Below are 25,660 nucleotides of genomic sequence, written 5' to 3'. Positions count from 1 at the left end.
GAGATGCGGATCGCCGATTTCCAGTTGCTTGAGCATCCGCACCAACGAATCTACTTGGCAAGAATCAATGCAAAGAACGACGATGATTACAAAAACGTCCGGTTTGACTTGCAGCGTGCAGCGGATAGATTCTGGGATCACATGTAAAATGCAGTTCTGAGGAATAGACATTAATTCGCGTAATCACTCTTTTCATGGCGTACGGGCGTGATGGGAGTACGAGTATGGAGGCGCGGGTTCCTCGATGATCAGCGTTCTACCATCATCCCATCAAAGGTGACAAAAAAGAAGTCAAAAAACCCTGAGCGGTTCTCACCCATTTGCTCATTGTTTTTCCTATTCCGGCATTTACTTTGATCAGTTTCCTTGGACTCTTGTTTACGATTACACTAACTTAGGTCTCGGTCTTGTTCATGTTGATGTGCTTGCATGCGAGCGTGCATTGGGAATTTTGGATATAGATGTGATTGATGTTGTTGTTTATGGGTTGTACAGTATGGGTACTTGCTTCTCGAACTATCATTACCTGCTCTTCTAGTCTCCCAGTTACACTTTGTTCTTCAGATCATATCGCTTCTTCGATAATCAATAATCAAGCTAATTCACGATTAGAGAAACTACGTCGACGCCACCTAGTGAAGTGGAGCTATATAGATTTAATCATTAAAGTGTGAGACATCTCGAATTCCGAGTGCCTCTCGAGCGAAAGCAGGGTATCTTGGCTTTTAGCTACAACCCAGCTAGCTAGCAGGTGAGTCGTTGATGCGTTCATGCTCATGTTCACGTTCATATCCGAACTTAGTATTAACCTATGACTAACTCTTTAGTAGCATACATCATATAGACTATTAGAAATATCAGACGTTAGAGACTAGACGTAGAGGGATTCATTTAGTCGCACAATCGTTCAAGGTATACGTTAACTCACAGAAATCAAGCGATTAATCCAATCAATCGTTATTGTGAACATTATTTTCTGTTTCGTCTCCTCAATAATAGGACATTCAACTAATATTCGAAAAAAAGGACAAGACAAGAAGACATAACCCAATCCCAGCAAGTCATCTGGAAGAGCGCGATAAATCCGTTTGGACAAGATGTACTTCTCCAATTCACTCAAAGCCATCACCCTCTTACTAGCTACATCAGCTTTAGCGCAAGACGATAGTAACAACGATGGGGAGAGCGATAGAGATTCTGGAAATACAAGTGTAGTTTCATCAACTGGATCAACAACTTCAACTTCAGCTTCAACATCAACGAGTTCCGCTACCACTTCTGAAGTAGCAAGTACCAATACGAGTGCGATCAGTAGTAGTTCAATCTCAACTGCCAGTTCGACGACAAGTTCCACGGGAGCTTCTGAGACTTCTTCGACAGTCTCATTGAAGCTGGCTAAGAAATATGTTGGAGAGGACTTCATGAATGATTTTGGTAAGTCCATGCACACTCTCTGCAATCTACCAAAATATAGTATATGCTAATCATCTTTCTGCGGGTCTGATGTATAGATTACTTCACGGATGATGATCCGACCTCAGGTTACGTCAAGTGAGTTTTCCCTTCTCCCACTATCTCATGACTTTAGAAGCTGAACAGATTTTCTTGTTAGCTACGTCTCGAAATCGGATGCCCAGAAATCAGGTTTGATAGATGTACAAGCCAATAATGTCTTTTACATGGCTGCCGATTCTACCAACGTACCTACCGGAAGAGGAAGGGATAGTATTAGGATTAGCAGTAAAAGCAAATATGCCGATGTGAGTTCCACATACATCCTACATCGAACATAATTGTACGGGATCAAGCTGATGAGTCTGGAACTATCATATAGGGTGTTTATATCTTGGATCTCAATCATATGCCAGTAGGATGTGGGACAGTAAGTTTAATCTCCACTTATCCCCATCTCCGATTCTGGATTCTCGCTAATAAAGCTTTTGGTAAACTATAGTGGCCGGCATGGTGGACAGTGACCAAATCCGGATGGCCCAAGGGCGGAGAGATCGATATATTAGAAGGTGCCAATGGACTTCCCTTATCTGGTTCAGCAGCATACAACGCCACTACGGGCTTATCGACCAACCCCGACCCAATGATATACAACGCCGCTGCCTTGCACACTTCTGATACTTGTACGCTGAACGGTCAGACTTATATGGATGGTCAGATTGGCGAATGGCAATGTTCGGCTTATTTTTCTGGAAATACCGGATGTGGAGTCAAGATGACCGGTGTGACTAATGGGTCGTACGGTGGTCCGGTTAATGGAGTGGGTGGTGGATGGTATGCAATGTGGAGAGACCTAGAGAAGTGAGTGATACATACATCTTACTTTTGTGTAGATTCATTGAGCGGTTTCTAATGATGAAATTGTCTCGTTCTGCAGCTCGGGTGGTATCTACGTTTGGTTCTGGCCTCGAAATTCCCAAACTGTTCCAGACGATGTCAAGGTGAGTCTGGCATCCACTTGATATTCAAACGTAAGGAATTATGTTACTGACTGCGGATGTGTCATGCCAGAATTCCAACACGGCTACGACTAACGTTGCTAATTGGGGTATCCCCAATGCCAATATGACTGTCCCATGTCGAGATAACTTCAACAACCATGTGATTGTCTTCGATTTGACCTTCTGTGGTGACTAGTGAGTCAAACTGATTCTTGCTAACATCTTAAATCCATATTGCTTGACTTACATTTTGACACTCTGACGATCAGTGCTGGAGCAACATACACCTCGTCAGGATGTCCCGGAACATGTGCCACTTTCGTTCGATCCAATCCCGCTGCATACTCTGAAGCATATTGGTCATTGAACTCTTTGAGAGTATACACAGCAAGTGGTAAAGCTGCTTCTGGAGCTGGATTGAGTGGAGGTGCTATAGCGGGTATAGTAGTCGGTGCAGTAGCAGCTTTGGTAATTGCTGTTCTAGTATATCTTAGGTTCAAGAAAACCAGAAAGAATAGGTGAGTTCTGAGTCCTTCACTTTTTTCCGTTCCCGACGAAATATTGATGTGTCCTTGGAAGTATATCGACTGATAATCTTGGTTTTGTATCACACCATAGACAACTGGTTGAAGAAGCTACTCTAACTGAAGAACCAATCCCGCCAACAGCCAAGGGGCCATACGCTTTCTTAGCATCGAGAAAACCACGAGTCGGACCTACCAAACTTGCACCTGGACGTACTGCCCAACATTTCCTGCATGGTGAAACTCCCACTGCAGTATACGGTAGAACACCCGTAGGAAGTGATTCGGATATCAAATTGGCTGAAGCTACCTATAGACCACATGGTGGTAATTCAAGTTGGATAGGATAGATCAATCGTTCTCATCTTTTAAACTCAATCGGAATTTCTGGCGGAATGGATGTCAAGGTCGAATAGACAGAGGGATGACAACGACAGCAGAGGTCGTAACGGAAAGAATGGGACTGCATCTTCTTGATCATATTTTGCTTTGCTTTGCCTTACTACCACGAACATATCCATATATAAATACATTTACGCTTCTATAGTTTTTGTTGATACTCCAACATGCAATGTTACATTATATCTACACAACAACGAGTCTATCGCGATCTGAGCTAGGATTTGAGTTACACAAATATAGTATACATATCAACAATTACCATACGGTCTCTCACAAAGTCATCAAAGCAATGTTCAGTCAAGTCTGTAGAGCATGCTTTATCGGTTTTCAAAGTGCTTATGTTACCTCTCTTTTCCTCGCCAATCTGAATTTTACCACTGACAACTATTCACCAGAACATCGTCAAGTAAGCCGATCGCATTGACGATTGGAGACGACATACTGTAGAACCAAGAAAAAGTGTATACTCACTATAGATAAACGTAGTCCATCCTTCAGGTATAGGTTGGAAATTTTCCTTCACATTACACAATTAACGGATTCTTCTCTTCACTGACTTCGAATAAAACTCTCATAACTGTACCATTGATTCCTTCAACACCATGATCAAAATCACATGAACATGCCTCCTCCTCCACCAAAACCACCCCCTCCTCCAAACCCACCACCGCCACCTCTTCCACCTCCCAGTCCACCAAGTCCACCGAGCCCTCCTGGCCCTCCTCTTCTATCTCCCTGTCCGCCAAACCTACCTAGGTCCGGCCCAAACTCACCGGGAGGAGGAAGTTCGTCTCCCCATCTATCATCCCCTACACCCACACCTCCTAAGGGGTTCCCACCAGGTCCTGGGAACCTACCATTACCCCCTGATGAAGAAGGTCCGACGGGATCCCATCGACTTCCAGGAGGCTGGATAAACCCACCTGGACCGGAGAAGTCGGGATCCAACCCTTGACGACGTCTATCAAAGAGCGGATGATTGAAGTCTACCAACATCCCTCCGCCGTCTCTGTTGGGATTGAAGGACCCAGGAGGCTGGAATGAAGCTAGAGGGTCGAGATCGCTTCTACCTACTGAAGCGGGGTTGGTGGGATGAGGATCACGAAGGGGGTCGATCAGAGGATTGGTCGGCGGTTGAGGTCTAGCGGAAGGAGGTTGGTGAGACTGTCCTGAAGGCGGGGGATTTCGGGGATCAGATCCGGTTGAACGTCTAGATGCAAGGAGAATTGGTACGTCAGCGATACATTGACTTTGTAAAGTGCAGTGAGAAAGACTGTCGGATGAAAGACTTACGATTCTTCGTATCCTGGAACTTGTAGTCCAGGTACTAATCTGGCTATAACGTCGGATTCATATCTCTCAACGAAATCTTTGATGCTACACGTCGTTTTTTTGGTCATTAGCTCTGCGGGGACAAGATCATGAAGTGGTTGAACGTACCTCGTGATTGACTTGTAGCCCCATCTCTTAGCTAATTCATCACCACTTGTAGAATCGATACTGAAAGAAGAAGTAGCCGAGCTTGGTATGGGAAATCTCGAAGTGTCCACGAGGTCCGAAAGCACTATCGAGAGGTTATGGGGTTGACCATCCTGTGAGTATGCAAATCCCATCGTATTAGCTTATCTGTGATTGAACACACCAAAATTAGGACGTTCATTGAACACCTTACTCACCTCGGCCATAGCATCGACCTGGACTCTATTACCCATCCTCCCGATCCTTATCCTGAATACTAAAGAAGACTGTTCATGCCTATACTGGAAGCTATAACTATCTTCACCTCTTGCATTCCATCCTTCTTGCAAAAGTCCTTCCTGAGGAGGAGTATCGGTCTCCTCGGCATCGACTGCTGTGGTAGTTTCCGACGCACCATCATCTACGTCCTCCCCTGATACCGCTTCTTCTCCGGCACTCGCAGAGGTCGATGGACCAGAAGTACTCGTACTACTGTTGGTTGTGGCCGTAGACGATTGGACCAGCCTGAATCTGAGAGCTATTTGGACAGCATGTACTAGGATTGCGACTGAGTCGGTAGGATTGGGTAGAGGAGATGAGGTGGATCTGGGTAGTAGCTGAGGGATGAGCTTGAGTAGGTTGGTGGGATCAAGTGGGTTTGACGATGACATGTTGACAGTGATAGTGTTGATCTATACTGAATATCTCTTGACTGTTGGCTTTGTGGATCAGGTTAAGCTACAGTAGTCAGGTAATGATGCGGAATGGGAAGTGAAGAATGAGGAATGTGGATGAAAGTGCACGTTAATTAGTCGGGATCCTCTGGTCGTCATCGACGCGAATGCGGATGGTGGAGGTCAGAGGTCAGATCGTTTCTTCTTCACCCTCCCTTCTTCGCCTCAATTCATATAATGATAATTTCGGACAATGTCAAAGAGACTCGAATACTGATTACACTTAATGCATGATCCTCCTACACGTATAAAACCACATGCAAAGTAAAACTAAAATCAAATATCAACATCATATTGTCCTTATGAATTCACTCGAGCGATCTATTATATACCATCTAATTAACACTCATATGCGGAAAAAAACCAATTGATGTAAGAATTGGTATTTACATGTTACATCGCATGAACCTGACGTTCCTCTCCCCCACCTAATCTAGGAACAGGTTTCCTCTTTCCTTTACCTGCTAAACTTCCACTTCCCGGTCCAAGTTCTCTAGGTCCTGGGCCATCAACAAAGTTGACTGGATCTGATGAAGACTCGATAACCACTGTCTCTATCTTGTGACCAGTATCATTCGAGTCCATTCCCATACCCAAACCCGCATTCTGACTGATGGGAGAAGAGACAGGAGGGAAGTAACTAGTATCGGTATGATATAACGTGGATGATAATCTTGGTTTGGAATTACCAATCATATCAGCCCATGATGCCCAACTAGAACTTGATTCTCTCGAACGGCCAGTTCCCGTCCCTCCAAGATTGGTTTCGTGAGAGTTATAAGCATTTGATATACCCCCTTGATAATTGTATTCTCCACATTCCAACATCGGGGTGGTTACACTTCGTTGATGCATCGTACTTCCAGTGGTGCCGTAATAAGTCCTGTCTTTCAATGATACGATCCCACTAGATAATCTTCGCATATTCGACGAGACGGCTTTAGATAATCTACCTGTGGGTGATAAGGGTGTTTTGGGTGGGGCAGTAGAGTCAGATTGGGAGGATGAGGATGAACCGGATGGTGAGGCTGGAGAGTCACCTTGAGGATAGAGTGAGAAGTTCGTAGGGGTGTAGACGTGAGTTGGGAAATGGGAAGGACGAGGACCTTGGGCTCCGGGAAAGGTGGGCGCTAACATTGGGATTGATTGATCAGGATACATCACGGTGCTATTTTGTAGGAATGGGAGAAGGCAAACACAAAACTTACGAGTATAAACACCACTAGTACTTTCCCTAGCTTGTAATCCATCTCTAATCTTCAATGGATCCCTTTCAACAGCATTCGACGATTTTCTCTTACTGAATCCGAAAGTTGAGTCGTTCGAAGGGGATTCTTTGATAGATGAAGAAAAGGTAGGTGAAATGGGTGTGATGGGAGGAGGAGGGGGAGGATCCACAGGTAATTTGAATAAGGATAAAGATGATTGTCGATGTGTGATTATTTTCATATCGGTTGATGTTCCTGAGACAGGAGATGGTATTTCAAACTGAGTTGGAACGGACTCGGAATAATCTGCGAGCGCTTTGGTGTCGGATGGTACGGTTCGAAAACGGGATCTAGCTGGGATAGGGGGTGGTGGTGCAGTCATTCCGTTGATTATGTTGTATTCCTATCAGTTGTAAGATATAGTCAGTAAGTGTTCAAGATGCTTGATAAGAGTGACAAGAGGCGAATGAGAAATGAGGATGACGTTGATCATGTGTGATGCCTAGCGAACAATGGCCGGAGGGCGCAAGAGGAGTATGATACACACAACACCAGAGGATCGCACAGGAGGCGCAGAGAGTGGTAGGTGGATGGGTATAAGATATCGAGATGGGGATACAGAGTATTCTCGCAGGAGGTAAGAAGGGTAGTGGTTGCGATGGATACAAAGGATAAAACTGTCGACCGAGCGGAGTACTTCTCTCATCCTCCCACAGCACCAGTCCACGTCCGTGTGTCACACAAGAACACAAACTGTACACTCTGACACTCATAGGCACACAACACACAACACATGACCAAAGGAAAAGGGAACACACAGGAGATCAAAGCTCAAACCACGGACCACCATCATGATCATCGTCTGACGTTCAGGAACAGTCCAACTCACCTTTGACCATATACTGACGTCCTTTCCCTGCTCCTTCTGGACTAACCCACTTCCTATCGCACTACCTTCCTTCCTCCTATGTTCCAAAGCGACGCTCATCCTATCGAATATCCTTGCTATCCTTCTGGTCTTCCTCTTACGTTGCTCGTGCTCTTCTCGAGTGATCAAGTGTCTTATCGAAGGTAATTTGATGGGTTGTCGAGTCAAGGATTCTTGATCTTGGACTTGTTCGTGATCATACGAATGTTGATGACGATGACGCTGACGCTGTGATTGTTGAGGCGGTTGTGGTTTTTGACTTTGTTTCTGATTCCCGATCGTCCCGTAATCGTAGAAGTACCGGTTCCCGTACTTTTCACTACTACGGAAGTACGGATCTTCTATGCGGTTGCGGCTGCGTAAATGTAAACTGTGATTTTCTGAGCTTTCTTCTCTACTTCTATATATATCCAGATCTATGTATCTATCATCTGACCAAGAGGAGCCGGAATCGGAATCTTCAGACCACTGACTATGGTTGTATCGATCGTATCCACTTTCACCGAAAAAGACCAATCCTAATGAATTATCAGAAGATATCGAACAGGTTGAAAAAGGTGTTTGCGACCGAGTAGTATGATCTAAAGAAGTAGTAGAAGAAGAACAAGTATCAAGTTGGACTGTGGCTGGGGAATGAGAGTGATCTGTTGTACCATATACAAAGTACAAGTAAGCTTAGTCCATTTCAGTATTATGCTGTACTTGTAGATTGAACTTACCGGCTATTTGATCCTGAGTTTTCAGCTGATCGATTGTATCTCTATAAATGATTCCTTCTTCCGGAAAACCAAGACGGGTATACCCGTCCAAATTCCTGAACTGATCGACGGTGCTGTTACTGCTACTACTGCATTCACCAGAATGATGGGAAGACAAGGATGGTAACTGTTCTTCAGAAACACTACTCTGACGGGAATGTTTCGGGTTTTGATATGTATCCTTTTTCTTGTTGGTAGATGAATTTGCATTGTAATGAAGAATCATTTTTTTACCTAGTCCGGATGAAAGGTGTGTTGAGCGTTTTGCGTTGAGCGTCGATCGCTGTAAAGTGTGGCGTTTCTCCTACGAGTGTCCTTTATTTACTCTTAAGACCCGAAAAAAAAAAACTTTAATGCTTGAATGCTTGAATGGTCTGATTGAGTTGAATCGAGTTTGATGGTGAAATGAATGAATGAGTGTGAGGTATCGCAGTGCAATGGGATGAACTGGTTCTGTAGAAGAAATGTAAAGTACGATTACAAGTACAACAAGTAAGAAACGAAGGATCTTTCGTTATCGTTGGGTTGAAGATCTAGTTGACTACACGTAGTCGCTTTGGGAAAATGATCTCACCAGTTTTTACTCAATTTCGACACCACTTATATTTCCTCAACTCATACTCCAGTATATATATACATATAAGAATAGAAGGCTGACTGAAGACGAAATGAATTTTCTATCCGGATTCCGGACGGGTGCGTCTTCAGCGAGTCAGTCACCTAAACATCAATATAAGAATAAGAACAAGCGGTAGAGTGCGACATTACATAACATCACATCCCACTCAATTGGTCCCCCAAATATTCGACGAACACGAACAATATTCCGATTGAATTGGGATTCGATTGGTAGATCTCAAAACAAAATCCTTCTCGTACGTACGATACGATATAAACATGTTACTCGACCGAAGACCCAAAAAAACTCAAAAGAGAGTGCGAATACCAGAATAGAACATGTGAAAGACTAACTGGGGAGCACAGTAGTAAGTAAACTTACGTACATGAGATCTCAAAAGTTCGGAGTTCCGAATTTGAAGTTAAAATTGTTATTCCACACCGTACCGTACCGTACTACCGCAAACACCTTACGTACTTCAGCTCGTACTGTATATTGTATCCCGCGGGATTGGGGCAAGGATGCTGTGGACGGTCCCATAATACATTATCGTCCCGGCCCGTTTGGACATTTTGTTCGATATCTTTGTCCTATGTCTGCAAGAAGGTTGTAGGTGACCCCATCATTCGTTGAATGCTTGAGTATGTATAGTCTCTTACCCCACTCTCATTCGACTTGCAGGAGAATGGCAGGTTCAATTCATACACGACAAGTAGCGAGCTTGCACATGTGCTTTGTGGCAATCTAAGGGTCGATCTCATCATCAGAATTCAAAGGATCAACATACTGTAATACCCCCACTTTAATGAAATAGACAAATACCGCCGGCATATTTTCACCCCATCTAAATCCTGGAAGATAAAAACTTACGGAACGGAAGAATCTATCATTATTGGTACGACGTACGACTCTCTTTACCTTTTCATCAAATCCCGCTAGGTAAGGCCGCCAATCCGTGGTGCACGGACGAAACATAAGCAAGATCTTCAGCATCAGCACTAGAGGAGCTCACAAATCAAACCCAAAAGATCCATCGCAGTATTACGGAATAGACATGATCCGGTGCAGTATTTATCTACGAGCTGGTATAAAGGAAAACAAAAAAAAAACAAGTTCCGTCCGGATTCCCAATATCGACATAAGCGTGAATACGGTTCAGATCTAAAGGAGGAAATAGGAAAAAGAGAGAGATCTACACTTTATCTCCATCCAATCTAATCGGATCCAATCATTTCGCCTAAGTCGGACAGTTATTCGTATTTTTATTCTTATGGATAATATGTCGAATCTTTTAGACGAGATGATCTCCGCTAGGCTATACCGCTCTGCTTTAATGAAGTAGAGTAATATCGTAAAATAAAGCAAAATGGGATTTTTCACTCAGCTGAAGAAAATCTAAGATTGGGATTGATGACGAATCGATCTTCATCGAGGAGAAGTGGACGGGAAAATTGTCGATTGTCGGTAGATGACGAGACCATTCTAGACGAGTTGTCTGAAAGTTAGACTTATCCTACCTCTCCTGACCGATGGTTCTTTAGGTATCTCATGCTATGAGTGACAACAAAGAGATCAGATCGAATATCTCCGGGGTATCGCCTTTCCGTTAGAGGATGGACATTTCGGATTGGGGAATTGGAGGGGATTAGAAAAGAAGATTTGACTTACCTTCCAGAATTCCTGGGTTGTTCCTGTCGATTTTGTGCATGATAATAATGGCCCGAAAGATCAGATCACATACCTTGCGGAACTTTTAATCCTGCCAAGAGAGTCGGAGCCTCGCCTCGACTCACCTTGCATTATGACCAGACTACCATTACCCAGACTACGGCCGACAATCAACGGATCTTCATCAGTAATTTCATGCCCGCGGATTTCGACATCCCTAGTGATCAGAGGGTGTAAATCGAAGCTCTTACTCACATCCAACTTATTTTCTTCCTATTTTGCAATCCCTCTTCTACCTCTTTGGTCATACTACTTTTACTATTCTTACTAGGCAGTCTGGGTGTCATGATGAATTTCCTTTCCGCCCCCAAGGAGATAGAAGCAATGACAAGGTTATTCAGGTTATCAGAATGTTTGCTAGGGTACGATCGTTCCCATCCACATATACCTCAGCTTGACCTTCTCTTGCCCATTTTACACCGTCCAGACGCATTGATTGGTCCATGTAGTGTATTGCGCCTATAAGGTAGATGCCGACTCACCCGATATACACATTCCCATCATCATACCTATTCAACATACAATGATTGAACCTCGCCCCTAAATCCCTCTCCAGCCTGTCCCGTATCTTCTCGAGTATGGGAGGGAAGGGATGATGCATGGTGATTGATGATCCGGAATATGAGAGGGTTGAATTGGGTGTGGTGGAATATGCTGCGATTTGCCGGGATTGGGGAAATGTGCGACCATACAGTTTCAATGTCGGTTGGTCTACAGGTGGAGCTTAGCAGCTGTCTCCTTTTGTGCAGAATGGAATAATTGAGTGACTCACACCCTAGATTCGAAAGATGTTCGGGATGTTAGCTTTGTACACTTATATAAGGAATTAGACTGAAGAAGATATAAGGGACTTACAAGTATCTAATTCAAGCAAATCATCATACCATTTCTGAGCGTCTTCGAGATTGATGAACTATCCATTCAAGTTCCTTATGAGCAATGAATCCACCAATCGGAGGGGCTGTATAGGATAAGCCCTCGTAACCCACCTCCGGCTGATAATAGACATCACCTCCATATCCCATACCTTCGACTTTCCAATTATCTACAAAAGAGGGTAAAGAGACTTGCTGGAATTCATCGGTGGGTTCATGTCTAGTCTGAGGTTTGGCTTTGTTCCTCGATGTGGATTTCTTGGATTTTTTGGCTGTCGATGGAGGGGGAGAAAGGGAGGATGAGGGTCTTTTCCTTGAGGACATGGTCGTTGTGGATCTATCTGTATGCTTGTGAGCTAAATGGCAGTGAGATGAGATGAAGGATGATCGATCGATTCCAAGTTCTAAGTGGACAGGTATGGTGGAGGAATTCTGCAGTGTGGAAAAGTCCAGGCACGGTCATATCGAAAGATGAAAGATGAAAGTTGAATTTGTGTAATTCTAATCCATTTCAGTGTGTGTTATACAATCTACAACCTATAATTTACCAGAGGCTGAGAAAAGTCCCGAGCAATCACATCAGCGATCAATCAACTCACGCGAAATAATGTCTCTATCTGACTTGGCCGAGCCCTCCTCTTCCTCCTCCTCGTCTTCCGCTTCTCAAACCTCAGTCCAACCCACTCCCACTCGAATATCACTTACCGTCCCTACCTCTCTTTTGATCTTACCACCTACAGCAGCGTTGATAGGACTCTCGATAGGTCTAGTCAGAGGAGGTAATAGATCGAGATTGAGGTTTTTAGCTGAGAACGCCCATAGACAACCTAAAACAGTACAGGGATGGGTGAGTATTTTATATCCAGATATGACAAGTACTTCGAGACGCGAAGCCAAAGTACATCATCAATCTATATCACACCTGTGCATTTTAGAACGATAGTTCAGTCCACTCCTCAGACTGTATCAGAAGGGTTTTGAATCCTCCTAGTTTGTTCTACGCTACACAATGTAAATCGCTCAAAATACATGCTTGCTAACCTTTACGACTCTCATAGTACTTCTACACGAAAACCCGTAATTACCGAGTATTTTTCGGTGCCGCCAAAACAGGATCTAAATACGCCTTAGGCCTCGGAGGGGCAACAGCAACTTACGTGTTGCTAGATGAAAGTATAGGATACATACGAGAAAGTATATTTGGACCTAAGGGCGTACAGGATCCCACACCTGGAGGGAGGGGTTTATTAGAGGATAGAGAGAAGAAAGAAAGAGCTAGTTGGAGGAAGGGTGGAGTGGGGTGGGAAGATGGGGGTATCGCTGGGGGGTTGATGGGGCTAGGTGTAGGTGTTGGATGTGAGTTTACTTGATTGCAATTTCACAGAAATATTCTCATCTGGTTTTATTTCATCTGAGAACATTTGGTGAGGTTGGATGTACTCATGTCTGAAATGTTAGACCGCTTACCCCGTCCACTCTTCATTCGATCCATAATAATGGGAACACTCCTTGGAGCATTAACATCCACGATGCAAGTCGCTCAAGCGCATATAGGTAAAATGAGAGAAGAGGAGGAACTGAAAGTCGCTAGAACACAGCCTGAGACAGTGGCTATAACGACGGAAGAAGTGATACCGACGTCCAATAAGACTATAGGGGATAAGTCGATGGTCATAGATCCTCAGAGGGAAGCTATGCCTGTTGATCAGATACCGATAGATGATGATGAAGGTAAAAGTTGGTTTGGTAAAATACGGAGTAAGGTTGGTATTTAGTGTGATACGATTTACATACATGATGCATTACTCATAACGACCTCGATTGATGAGGGGAACGTAAATATGATACAAGTTGGAAGATTTCTCTTGAGTACGGATGATCAGTGAACACTGATATAGATTAATATCTATATATACAAAAGGTAGTAAAGATTCTTGGTTTAGGTGAATAGGTCCGGAACTAGAGTGTTCGCGGACGTGATCACTATCTCTTGCAGGCACCCTTCGTACCTCAAGCAGGGATGAGTTGACTTTGACTAGAGACGATAGGATTCGATGAAGTAGCCACGATGTCATCAGAGCAGACATCACCGATTTCTACGTGTGAGATGAATATAATCAATATTGTGATATTCTTGGCGATGTGTTATATTGGTGTATGGGATGCGCCTCACCAATATTCCATCTATCGACAATCTCACTCTCCCACAAATCCCCATCTTTCTTTCCTCCTCCTCCTCCTCGAGACAGTTTGGATGAAGTCATGAGTGATCCTTGAGCTGTAGATCGAGGTTGTTGTTTCCTGGAACGTTTGTTCCTCAACTAGAAATATGGAAAAACATCCATCAGCTCCGTACTCGGTCCAGCGCCAGATCATCTAATATCACTGCATACTCGACAATCCTCAGATTATACTAGTGTGATGAGAAAAGACGAGATGCGTTGACTCACTTTTCCTCGTCTCATTCCCCCTTCTCTAGTCTCCTTACCCTTCCCTTTTCCACCTTCTTCACTCAAAGGTACTTGTCCTGGTTCAAGTTCATCTTCACCAGAGGAAGAACCCATAATTTCATCCCCTTCTTCCCGTGCTTCCAACTCGTCCTCTCCATCTTCACCCTGCACTATCTCTCCAGTGCTACCCGAAGAGTCAGTATCGGACAGGTGATCGTCCACGTCCATCGATGTGCTCTTCATCAGTGGATGGTGGGATCTGGTACCGAGTCCGGCTGTAGGCGATGGAGGTGGGAGCTCGTCGGCTGGTGGGCGGACGGGAGTTGAGTTGTGTGATGAAGGTGGGGTGAGCTCGGCCATATTCGTGAGCTGCAGTACGAAGGGCTTATGTATCAGTAGTCAGGGAGTTGAAGAAAAAGTGGATGATGGATAGTCAGGCAGATGAGTTAAAGAACAGGACGAGGATGGTCGATGCAATAGCATGAGTGACGTGCAGACAAGTTAAGTGGAGGTTGAACCGCTTTGTTGTTCTTCCTACCCACTCCGCGAGAGTATCATTCTCTGTGTTCACAGTCACACATAGCAACCCACAGAACGACATCGAAACAGATAGTCATATTGAACAGAAGCCAAAAGATTCAGCTCATACAAATTGCTAAATAGTTCCCGAGGAACAAGCCAAAACGATGTCTCTCGAACCAACCATAAAAACATATCATTCAACCCTTCCCTCCCCTATACCCAACTCACCTTCATTCGTGTTCCACCTCACTAGACTGGTTGACACATTGATGATATGGGTAGGGACCGGAACACCATCCGACTCAAACACAAAGGGAGATGGGGGTGTGATCGTGTCGGAGAAGAACTTGGCAAATGATTGGGCTGTCGCTATGCCGTCTAGAGGGGTGAGCTATCATCGCAAGTGACATCCATATGGGCAAGCTGACCTTTGATGGTACTCTATAATAGAACATACCCGTTACTTCTACATCGGTGTATAGAGCTACAGCGAATGATCATGCTTTGGGCATGTCCCAGCGGTTGGGTAAGTTTATCTGAACTTGAATTATCTCAATAGCAGTCTGTCAAGGGATATATACCTATTTGGTCGCCTGAACCCAATCTGACTTGACTGCGTCTTTCTCATGTGCTATGGTCGATCACATACTGATATACATCTGCCTAATTGCAGCTCGTAAATTCCCAAATAATCAGATACACCTCTCTCTATCTTTACCGTCAACGATGACATCCCAGAGCGGACCCAATCTAGATCCATACGCTAGTAAACTGTTACTTGTGATGGAGAAGAAGCTAGGTAGCTGGCTGAGTGAAGTACTGGAGGCTGAGAAGACTAGTGGAATATGATAGGTGAATGAGACTTGCGATGCGATTCCTCAATCATCATACGATACCATGCATGTATACCATCTTGTCTTCTTGTTTTCTCGACTGACCACTGATCCCTTGGCATGAAATCCTAAGCGAGCCATGATCATGTTGATTTGCAATGTCAACATTCATGTGTTGTATCGTATCATATCACTACTATATGAATTATCGTACCATAATAAAAAACTGACTGACCATTCGCTCGATGATGATGATGATGATGACAGGACGCGCCAAAACCGTAAGACCAGTAAACTTTATTCACCCTCCTCCATCATCATCTGATCATTAACAGACAACTTGATTTTCTCATTCCCTTTCTCTCTCCTGACTTCACAACTTACACCTATATTCCACTATATAATACACATACAAACACAACATGCCAGACTCACAACCGTCCACAGGGGAGGAAGGGACAACCACAACAGTCATAACAGCCACCACCCATCTTACTCTTCCTGCCCATCCCATTCCATTAACATACGACGAACTCAACCCCCGATCTAAACCGGAGGAATTCTTCGGTCCAATCGGTACTTTCGGCATCACCCTCCTCGCACCGCTGTTCACCTACATATTCTTCTACACTTGTAATGATGCTGTGGGATGTACGCCCGCCACGGTATCAGGTTGGAAATACGCTTGGAGCCTCGTAGGCAACTTCCCTTCTTCCGCGGGGTATCTATGGGAATGGAAGGCTTTCGCAGTATATCTAGGATGGTATGCTTACTGCATCGTGTGCTGGAAGGTTTTACCTGGAGATGTAATCAAAGGGAATTTGTTGAGGGATGGGACGAGGAAGAATTATAAGATGAATGGTGAGTTGGATAGTACCGTCTAACAGACTATATTTGTGCTTTTACTTTGATCTTTCTGCTCATGCTCACTACTTTACTCGTCGGGTCCAATGGCATGACCTCGTTGATCGATCTTATGCTGATTTTGTGTCAATGTGGTCAGGCCTATACACCCTCATCCTCACTCTCGGTCTCTCCGTTGGTATTCTCCTTAACCCAGGTGGTATCGAGCTCTTCACCTGGTTATACGATCACTGGGTCCCATTGGTATCTTCAAGTTTGGCTATGGCTACTTTCCAGGCTTTGTGGGTATATGGATATAGTTATTATAACGGTGAATTGTTAGCTTTGGGTGGTAATTCTGGTAACTTCATTTACGATGTGAGTATACCTTCCTTCCTCTTTCCCCAGATATATCTCATCTGTTTCCACCTTGGGAAAGCACATTGCTTATCCTATCTCAAATATCGCGTAGTTCTTCATGGGAAGACCACTCAACCCCCATCCTCCCTTGTTCCCCTCCTTCGATATCAAGACTTTCAACGAGGTTCGACCAGGTATGATCCTCTGGTTATTGCTCAATATCTCCTGCGGGTGTGAGCAGTATCTCCGTCTCGGTACGATCACAGACTCTATGTGGGTCGTGTTGATCTTTGAGGGTTGGTATACCGTAGATTGTTTGATCCAAGAAGTGAGTGCGGGAATCTTCCTCTACTTTTCACTGATATCCACACAGAAAAACCTTCATTTTCCCTTCTCATATACCATAGAAGTGCATCGAATGAGACGCTGATCCTTTGAATACCTTCTTCAGCACACGATCCTGAACCAAATGGACATAACAACCGATGGATTCGGCTTCATGCTCTCGATGGGTGACCTCACCTGGGTCCCATTCACTTATGGTCTACAAGCTCGTTTCCTTGCTTTCAATCCCGTTCATATGGGTCCTATCTACACTTCCATAGTAGTAGCCATCACTCTTGTCGGAAACTATATCTTTAGACAGGCGAATAATGAAAAAGGGAATTTCAGAGCTGGAAAGAACCCCAAGAGTAAGTGAACGTGTGATGACATACACCATAAACTTTGGTCCAGAGCATGCGCTGATCAAAGTTTGGTCGGACCTGGGTAGACCTCGAATATATGACTACTGAGCGTGGGACTAAGCTGTTAACGTCGGGTTGGTGGGGTAGATCAAGGCATCCTGTAAGCTAACTCTTCTTCTTCGTTGAAATATGTTAGCTGACAATATTCATCAACTCTCTTAGAATTACTTTGGTGACTGGCTCATGGCGTGAGGATAGGTCACTAGCAGAACCACGCTGTACAACGCTGACACCCGTTTTGGATCGATGTTGTAGTCTAGGATGGTGTCTTCCTACAGGATTCTCCACGCCATTGACATATTACTACATCGTCTACTTTGTGATCCTCCTTGTCCATCGACAAATCAGAGATGATGAAGCTTGTAGACACAAATACGGGAAAGATTGGGACAAGGTGGGTTGGGTTCAGTCTATAGAATTAGAAGGAAAGTAGCAGCTAATGGGATGTGATTTGTATGTATAGTACTGCGAGAAAGTACCTTACAAGATTATCCCTTATATCGTAAGTCGACTTTATATCAAATCTAATTACCTAGCTAATTATTCTGAATCAACGTAGTACTAAACCAAAGCCTCAGTACGCATCGCATTCAATCTGTGATGATAGGTCGATCTGGGTTAGAGCATCGGAAGTGTGGATGATTGGGGGGAAAGGTATGATGAGATCTGAGAATTTATCTGTTCATAGGTCATAATTTTCATATTATTAGGTTAAAGTGAATGTGAATGTGAGCAGTAGTGTTATCTACCTACTATAGAGGGAAGAGTGGTTCGGGGTAAGAAGGAGCAATTATCATAAAGAATCGTTTTTTTTACAATTACAACCAGTTACAATTGAATAATAATTTCCGCAATACACTTCGTAATGCATGATTAGAAGATGTTCACTCAAAGACGTCAGGCTATGGGGGTTATTGGAGGTAGGTCAAGCGACATTTGGCACTTATGCATTCAGACGACATGACCAATAATCAACGAAACGAAACTAATCTAACAAAGATAATCCAGACCGTAATGGTAGAGCGACAAGGACGAAAGCAACAGCCTACATCCTGAACAGAGAAGAAAGAACATAAAATAGAGAAAAATGCCCAAAAAGTCCCTTTGTCGAGATATGAAAAACAGAAAAGGAATATAGACTACTACTAAAAACGTATTATAGAATAATTTGAAGCTCTGTTCATGCTCAGGTATATGATAAACACTTTTTATAGAAATGGGAACAGGAATGACAAATAGATAGTGATGAGATGGGAAACGGTAGAAAGATAGATGAATGATTTTATTGACTGAAACCTTGAGCTCCTACGTCAATAGGACTAGAAGGATCATAAGTGTATCCTACACCTGGAGGAGCAGGGAATGGGAAAGATGGACGGTGCCTATATATAAATATTATTTCATAATGTCAGCCATCAATACCGACTATTTGTTTCATGTGATTTCACTTACCATCTCTGCCATGATTCAGGCATAGCATCAGCACTTAGTGTTTTCTCCATCTTGGCGCCGGTCTCAAGTGGTGGTGCCAGGAGTCCATCGGTCTGTTGAAGGCTGTAAGACTGACCACTGGGCGTAAAAGACATAGCGAATACTGGTTTACCATCCGCTCCTAGACTTCCGGGTGCGAAAGTCCTACCACCGACTGGGATAGCTACCGTAGGAGATTGATTGGTCCTTTGTCCTGGAGAAGGCATCGCCGAAGGTCTTCGGTATGGATGATGATGCGTAGAGTTGGAAGGTGAACTAGGGAATCTGGTGAATGGAGAGGAATTACCAGAAGAATTATCTAACATGGCGGTACCATCTTGTTTCAACCCCACGACACCTTCAAAGTATCCATCGGATGTCTCACCCATCGAACTGTTGGTCCTTCCTAGAGATGTATCGATGACTAGTGGTTCAGCCAGAGATTGGGGTACACCCATATCACTGACTACCCTTGACATCTGCTGTTGTTGTTGCTGTCCGATCTCATCGGGGGTTACGATGATCTGAGACGATTCAGACGAGTCTCGCGGAGGTAAGCTCGATAGGTTGGGTGGTGCCGAGGGATGGGAGAACGATGAAGTTGCGGGTAGAGTGACAACACTTGTTACATGATCCGTTGGCGAGATGGTAGGGTGCTCGGGCGTAGGTGGAGATAGTGCGGGTGGTTGTGAGTTGATAGGATACATAGGAGCTGATAAGACCAAAGGGAGGGGCGCAGAATCAGAAAATTATCGGTTAGTGACGAGGAACGATCTGCAAGATGACAATACGAAACAAACATACTTATGGGAGCTGTAGCACCTTCTTCACCTCGACATCCCTTCACCAACCAATGTCTTCGTAAGGCATCCTTACGAGAGAAGCTATACGTATTGTCAATCATTGTAGTGCCAGATTCTATTGAATGTGGACTCACGTTTTACCACACTTGTCACATCCAAATGGCTTTACATCAAGATGGATTCGCTTGTGTCGTTTTAGATCGTGATTACGGTTCTATATGAAAGCGTGTCAGTTACCGCAATGCACTGGTATCAATGAGTAACCCACAAAGCTCTGTACACATTCATCACATTTGAAAGGCCTGTCTACCAACGGTAGTCTGTTGGCGAAGGAGTAACCGAGATTTGGATTCTGTCTCATATCCATGCCCATCGTGGGTGCAGCCATGGTATTGTGTCGTAGGAGAGGAGGCTGTTGTAGGGTAGGAGGAGCAGACACCGATGATAGGTAGGTAGGATAAGGTGCAGAATAGTTTGAAGGGTAAGATAGAGATCTTGGCATATCGGCAGAAGAAGGTTGAGAGTAAGGTGTGGTGTAATAGCTCGATGGGTAGACACCCGCTCGTGGTGAGGACTGTGCTTGACTTGCGGGAGTACCATACTGTGTGGTAGGTATTTGGCGAGTGTGAGCATAAGGAGAGTAAGAGCTAGCAGTGATGGGACTTGATTGAGAGGGGACTGAGCTCGTCGGTACGACTGACAAGCTGGGTGTGCGCGTCAGTGGAGGTTGGATCGGAGATTGTCTCTCCGTCTCTCCTGAATATGTTCTATAAGCCATTGGTGCGCTAGTTGCGTATGCAGGATAAGTAGGCCCAGCGATCTTATGCGTTTGCTGATAATATGGATATTGCTGATTGATACCAGCTGGTTCAGAGTGATAAGTCGATAAGACCGGTCGTGAAGTTCCAGATGCGGGGATAGACGAGAGTGGTGGCGGAGCAAAAGCAAAGGGCGATGCTGAAGTAGGTGGTGATTGAGGAGGTGGCTGTTGGTAAGTTTGTTGCTGATACTAAAAAACAGATGGCAGGGGGGATTAATCGTAAGTCAATGGTTCTCTGTTTATATGGTACAGGTTGAGGGTCAAAGCAGTAACCAAGATGGGTGACGATGATTGTGGCAACCGATGAAGAGAAAACATAAAACAATAAATCAAAATCAATTTGGGAAGCGACGATCGTGTCATCTTTATATGTTTAGATGATGCTAGATCCGTGAACGCTCCACCCGACCCTTGATGACTGATGATAGAAGCTAGAGACTGTAGACAGTGTAACGACGTGATATCGTACTGTAAATTATCATGTCAAGAGTGGGGGGAATCACAGGGAGATAGGACGGTCCGTGTCATGGAAAGGAATAACAGAGAGGCATCAAAGGGGTACCTTGGCAGGTGAATCGAGCGAAAAGATAGTAAGAGATGAAGGGAAGGAGTATCGGACCAAGGGACGAGACAGAAGAAAATCCTGTAACATTCGAATTCTTTCGATCGTCGACCTTTGATCGATCTTGATCCCAAGATGCCTTTGCTCCTTTTCCCCCACCCAGAAAGGTCATGGTGATGGTGGTGTGCTAAACCAAACACAACAACCGTTCCTCTCTCTCTCCCCTCTCTACTTTCTCTCCGCGCACTGTCGGATACACACAAGAAACCTTTGATCCGCACAGCTAGCTCCATCATAATGAAAAGACCGTCCCTCAATTGTGTTTGATTGTGAAGATTACCATCAAAAACACAAGGAAGGAAACTAAAATGGGATGATGGAAGGTCAAAGCAGGTAATCTCATCATCTCCATCTCCATCTCATCAATGTCCTTTACTCGTTCGAACGGACATGATGTTGTTGACATAAGACCCGGCCGAACAGCAATCTCGAGAATCCAAAATCGGTTCCCCATTTGAACCTTTATGGTCACGACGATGATCGGGAAAAATGAGAAGAAGTAATTGGATTGAGATGATAATGAAAATTCCGAACGAGCCCAAACTCAAAATGAAGAAAAACGGCGTGGTCGATGATGAGGAGTGGGGAGAGACTTACTTGTTCTCTCCTGTCTCTTCCCTCAGCGCCCCTACCATCGTAACCGTTACCTTGAGGTTGATAATGACCTTCGTTCATTTCTTCTATTCAGGAATTGTTGGTGCTCGTTGGGAGGTGGCGGTAGTACAGATTTCGTCTATTTGGAAGAAATGCGAACGAAAGTCAGAAAGCAGCTCATAAAAAACAATTATAGCGATGATAGCAGTTAATATATAGATGGTGGACGTATGATCATTACATCAACTCACGTATGATCCAAACGGCTAATTTTTGATTAACGACCGATGAAAGTAGTCCTCTATGTCCATCAAACGTATCAAAGGGCTAAAGAATCTCCAATCAGAGTGATACACAGTCCTTTAGGAGAAAGTCTAAAACAGTGGAGTGGATGGTGTCCTGAATTTATGCTAAGACCGAAAGCTGCTATACACAAAGACACTCTGTAGCTAGCTGCAATGATGAGAACAAGAAGGCTCGTGCGGTTCTGAGCTTGATGAACACACAGAACGAGATGATTGATCCGGTTTTGTATCCGTGCTAGAAATCCTACAGGAACCAGGGGATGACAATCTTCAACTGATGAGTTTGGCGATATGAACGTTGATGACCAAGCGACGCGAAGATGTGAGAGGAGCGCTCTATTGCAAGTCTATAGTTCTATAGTAGTGAGAAGGAATGTTGTTGTACCAAGTGCGACGAGGTGGAAAAAGTGTGATTCTTATTGTAAGATGGATATTCTGGGATTACCGAGACGATGATAGTTGATGGGGGTTTTTCACTTTGTGTTTGATTTACTGTCGAATATGGTTTTGGTATGGTTTGTTCAGTTACAGGACAGGATGTTATTGGAATTGGGAACGATGAGCCGCTGACGGAGGGGACCAGCGGGGGAAGGGCAAAGGGTACAGAGGATCAACGATAAAATTGATAATGTAATCTTGAAGGAGGAAAATTGATTCGAGGTTTCTCTTGTTCTTCTTCTCTCTCTGACTGAGAATATAGGGAAAAGGATTATCGAGCGCGTCCCTGACCCTGGAATGGATTGGGATCGTATTGAAAGAGGGAAAATCCAGCTGTGAACTAAGACCTGACTGCAGGTGCAGAGACACCGACCAGTTGAGTTGAGTTGACACTAAACTTTTCGGATTAATTGGGTCTTACTCGATAAGTGAGTCTCAGAGGAACGATTTATGATGTTTTGTCTGTAGGTTGTCCCTCCAGTCGAAGCCTTCCCTGCCGGTGATGCCGTCTTGTCGTTGTATCGTTGTATAGTTGTACCGTACGCGTGTTTACTGTATATGCTGTAAGACCCCTCTTGTTGAGCCCCTAGGATCTGAAGAGCAAATTCGGTTTATACAAAATCCCAAACTTTATTCAGACGTTTGTACGGCAAAGTTGTCAGGAACGAAAGGGAAAATAACGAATTCCGGTTGAAGCGGATGACAAAGCGATAGGAATGATGGACTGGTGTAAGGTGCGGAATCGGGTTAGAATGGGTTTTTAAGGGGGTGTAACACCAGCGGATCGACAGAGGCTTTTTGTTTGAACTATGGAGAGGGCAAGGAAGGTGGAGTAGAGCAAAGAGAGGGGAATGATATTAACCTCTGAATCAAGTTCGAATAGCTCATCGGCTAGTTTATCAGTAGTAGGTATTGATGCTTCTACGGGAACCAAAAGGAGAGGACAGTGCAGGCCAGAAATGGCATGACATGACTGAATGGGGTATCAAAAGGAGAGAATGTCTAGACTGAATGGACACCCTTGCATGGGGAGAGGATGTCGTATGTCATCCTCCCCGGTCCAGTAGGAAAAACAGGCACGATCGATTTCTCTCTCGTGTCGAACTCATCGACCCGTGGGATAGACCAAAAGAGGTAGTTCTCGGTTGGTTCACTCTTGCTCTTGCTCTCGTCCCCTGAACCTGTTGATCAGGACCCAAACCAAACCAAACCAAACCATGTTTCTGCAAGCTCTGGAATTCCGAGGGACCGTATCTCATAGTCTGTACAGTATGATCTTACAGTCCGTTTTACCAGATGAGACATGACTGAAAAGATTAGGACTGTATGAGCAAGGTTTCTTGTATCTACAAGAGGCACGGCAATAGAGTTTTTGTATAGTCCGTCTTGTCATTCTGCATCCGATAGACATTCCTCATGTATCTTTCAGAGCTCAAAGCAAAGTCACTGACTTATCCTGTTGGTATCTGCTGATCTGATCATGTACTAGTAACTCCACGCTCGTCAAGTCTCGCTAGATCACTGAATCATCTGATACATCAAATTGTAAACCTGTCTCACATTTCTATCCGCTCACATCGGTATCTTTCTTTCGATGCTACTCCATGGTCAGCAAGTTGACCGGTGTCAGCGTCGGAGTTGTACTTTTCTCGATCATGTCTCATGAGCTCATTCAACAATCTCAAATGCCGTTAAAATGTCTAAAGACGAACGAAATCTCGTAAACGTAATCAAGAATCAAGAATAGTTGAATTTTTCCGGCAGAACATCGAAGATGAGATGATGGATAGATGGCTGGTATAGATCTGGTCGTATATGGAATGATATCGTGAATGAAATCAACATCCTGACCGTTGTCTTGCGAAATCCACGAAGGTATCCGTATCCTCATTCCAACAGCGAATACGTAGCTATTCCAGGTATCTCATTCTCTGTAAAGCGCATCCATCGGCTTTATTATCCGAACAGTCAGCTGGGGCTGGGGCTGGGCTGGTTGCTCAACGTCATACGATTTATGTCATACGATTTATGAGAAAGGTACGATGATCTTATTCCCTTCTACAAAACACACAACTACTGTAATGAAAAAGTTCAAGAAGATCAAAGCGTAGATTCAATTAATCAACAGCACAATCATGAGGATACACTCGTGATCACGATAGACGCTCAGATCGTCTGATCAGGTCAGGTCAGGTCAGGTCAGGTCGAGTCGTGGACAAGGCAACCATCACCATCAATTTGGCCCTTGATGAGGTCGTGTCTGTGTTTGAAGGATGTGAGATTTAATTCGCTCAAACAAGAGTGGGGGAATGAAGATGACCAGGCTTGGTGCTTGAGGCAGAAGGAGGCTGTGGCAAATCGTAGTGAAAAAGGGGGGTTTGGGAAAGAGGGAATAAATGGGGGTTGACGTATCGTACTGACCATAGCACCATGGAGAGTACGTACTTACTTGACGGATCATCCGATTTTATGGAGTACATGTATTTTATCTATACCCAGATGACGCTCATACCTCAGTCAATCGACTAAACAAGGTGGTTCATTGAGAGGGACTCACCTTCTTGTCTATGTGAATAGCACAAGAAGAAAACCGTTGTGGGAAATACGGGGTATATTCGTAGTGCAAGACATCAATAGGTCGAGATTTACACTCAAAGACCACAATGATTTCTCATAAAGTGGATCTAATCCCATAGATATATTTTTAAGAGAGAACTTTCTGAAGATGCTGAAAAGCAAATACAGAGATGTACTATTGTAATTTGATGGGTACGATGGTATGTTACCTCTCTTTCTCGTTAATTTCCTTACGTGCAGACGTCAACGTTCAACGATATTGCATTCCAAACTCACCACTCCTTTCTCTTCTTAGCCCAATGAGCCGTACCCTCAACCGTTTCCTAACCTCCTCGGTCCCTGTCCAATGTTCAAGCGGTAGTAGGGAGAAACACGACACGGAAACTAGTCGCTCATTTGGTTTTGGATCCTCTTAAAGTGACAGGAGTACTTGCATCGATATCATTGTTGAATCAAGGACCAATCTAGAAGGATTTCTTGCTGGATATCTCATGTGAGTCTTCATCATTCCTTCGCATCATCGTAAGATTTTTTTCCAATATAACAACGACAAATATCTATGCATTTCATCACGAATCATCCCTCCTCAT

At 44.2% G+C, this 25,660-nt stretch overlaps 9 protein-coding genes across 9 annotated transcripts; 4 read left to right on the top strand and 5 right to left on the bottom strand.

The window, feature by feature from the left end:
• Positions 1 to 1,097: 1,097 nt before the first annotated feature.
• On the top strand, positions 1,098 to 3,327 carry L199_006073 (uncharacterized protein; the record flags this gene model as incomplete). The annotated part of the gene is made up of 9 exons (XM_064891774.1): positions 1,098 to 1,434; positions 1,512 to 1,551; positions 1,613 to 1,760; positions 1,835 to 1,882; positions 1,955 to 2,313; positions 2,390 to 2,453; positions 2,524 to 2,648; positions 2,723 to 2,971; positions 3,072 to 3,327. 9 exons carry the CDS (start codon positions 1,098 to 1,100, stop codon positions 3,325 to 3,327), a joined length of 1,626 nt encoding a protein of 541 aa, XP_064747846.1.
• Positions 3,328 to 3,991: 664 nt separating this feature from the next.
• On the bottom strand, positions 3,992 to 5,508 carry L199_006072 (uncharacterized protein; the record flags this gene model as incomplete). Its single annotated transcript, XM_064891773.1, has 4 exons — positions 3,992 to 4,589; positions 4,673 to 4,756; positions 4,820 to 4,971; positions 5,056 to 5,508. 4 exons carry the CDS (start codon positions 5,506 to 5,508, stop codon positions 3,992 to 3,994), a joined length of 1,287 nt encoding a protein of 428 aa, XP_064747845.1.
• Positions 5,509 to 5,964: 456 nt separating this feature from the next.
• On the bottom strand, positions 5,965 to 7,767 carry L199_006071 (uncharacterized protein; the record flags this gene model as incomplete). The annotated part of the gene is made up of 3 exons (XM_064891772.1): positions 5,965 to 6,701; positions 6,780 to 7,182; positions 7,669 to 7,767. 3 exons carry the CDS (start codon positions 7,765 to 7,767, stop codon positions 5,965 to 5,967), a joined length of 1,239 nt encoding a protein of 412 aa, XP_064747844.1.
• A 2,799-nt stretch (positions 7,768 to 10,566) lies between these two features.
• L199_006070 (uncharacterized protein) lies at positions 10,567 to 12,011 on the bottom strand (the record flags this gene model as incomplete). Its single annotated transcript, XM_064891771.1, has 7 exons — positions 10,567 to 10,635; positions 10,753 to 10,775; positions 10,878 to 10,909; positions 11,008 to 11,169; positions 11,295 to 11,523; positions 11,668 to 11,725; positions 11,802 to 12,011. The coding sequence occupies 7 exons, from the start codon at positions 12,009 to 12,011 to the stop codon at positions 10,567 to 10,569; spliced, it is 783 nt and encodes a 260-aa protein (XP_064747843.1).
• Positions 12,012 to 12,294: 283 nt separating this feature from the next.
• On the top strand, positions 12,295 to 13,462 carry L199_006069 (uncharacterized protein; the record flags this gene model as incomplete). The annotated part of the gene is made up of 3 exons (XM_064891770.1): positions 12,295 to 12,534; positions 12,746 to 13,043; positions 13,146 to 13,462. The coding sequence occupies 3 exons, from the start codon at positions 12,295 to 12,297 to the stop codon at positions 13,460 to 13,462; spliced, it is 855 nt and encodes a 284-aa protein (XP_064747842.1).
• A 235-nt stretch (positions 13,463 to 13,697) lies between these two features.
• Positions 13,698 to 14,497, bottom strand: L199_006068 (uncharacterized protein; the record flags this gene model as incomplete). The annotated part of the gene is made up of 3 exons (XM_064891769.1): positions 13,698 to 13,783; positions 13,861 to 14,008; positions 14,138 to 14,497. The coding sequence occupies 3 exons, from the start codon at positions 14,495 to 14,497 to the stop codon at positions 13,698 to 13,700; spliced, it is 594 nt and encodes a 197-aa protein (XP_064747841.1).
• Positions 14,498 to 14,823: 326 nt separating this feature from the next.
• On the top strand, positions 14,824 to 15,508 carry L199_006067 (uncharacterized protein; the record flags this gene model as incomplete). Its single annotated transcript, XM_064891768.1, has 3 exons — positions 14,824 to 15,045; positions 15,110 to 15,185; positions 15,333 to 15,508. The coding sequence occupies 3 exons, from the start codon at positions 14,824 to 14,826 to the stop codon at positions 15,506 to 15,508; spliced, it is 474 nt and encodes a 157-aa protein (XP_064747840.1).
• A 406-nt stretch (positions 15,509 to 15,914) lies between these two features.
• Positions 15,915 to 18,136, top strand: L199_006066 (uncharacterized protein; the record flags this gene model as incomplete). Its single annotated transcript, XM_064891767.1, has 9 exons — positions 15,915 to 16,353; positions 16,496 to 16,713; positions 16,808 to 17,023; positions 17,147 to 17,387; positions 17,468 to 17,541; positions 17,604 to 17,629; positions 17,697 to 17,835; positions 17,905 to 17,943; positions 18,020 to 18,136. 9 exons carry the CDS (start codon positions 15,915 to 15,917, stop codon positions 18,134 to 18,136), a joined length of 1,509 nt encoding a protein of 502 aa, XP_064747839.1.
• Positions 18,137 to 18,723: 587 nt separating this feature from the next.
• L199_006065 (uncharacterized protein) lies at positions 18,724 to 21,831 on the bottom strand (the record flags this gene model as incomplete). Its single annotated transcript, XM_064891766.1, has 6 exons — positions 18,724 to 18,823; positions 18,894 to 19,623; positions 19,716 to 19,795; positions 19,849 to 19,928; positions 19,983 to 20,723; positions 21,754 to 21,831. 6 exons carry the CDS (start codon positions 21,829 to 21,831, stop codon positions 18,724 to 18,726), a joined length of 1,809 nt encoding a protein of 602 aa, XP_064747838.1.
• Between the last annotated feature and the right edge of the window lie 3,829 nt (positions 21,832 to 25,660).

Source organism: Kwoniella botswanensis, chromosome 1 (assembly GCF_036426115.1).
Source record: "Kwoniella botswanensis chromosome 1, complete sequence".
NCBI classification, from domain to species: domain Eukaryota; kingdom Fungi; phylum Basidiomycota; class Tremellomycetes; order Tremellales; family Cryptococcaceae; genus Kwoniella; species Kwoniella botswanensis.
The sequence above is the reverse complement of the archived record's forward strand: the minus strand, read 5'-3'. Positions and strand labels throughout refer to the sequence as shown.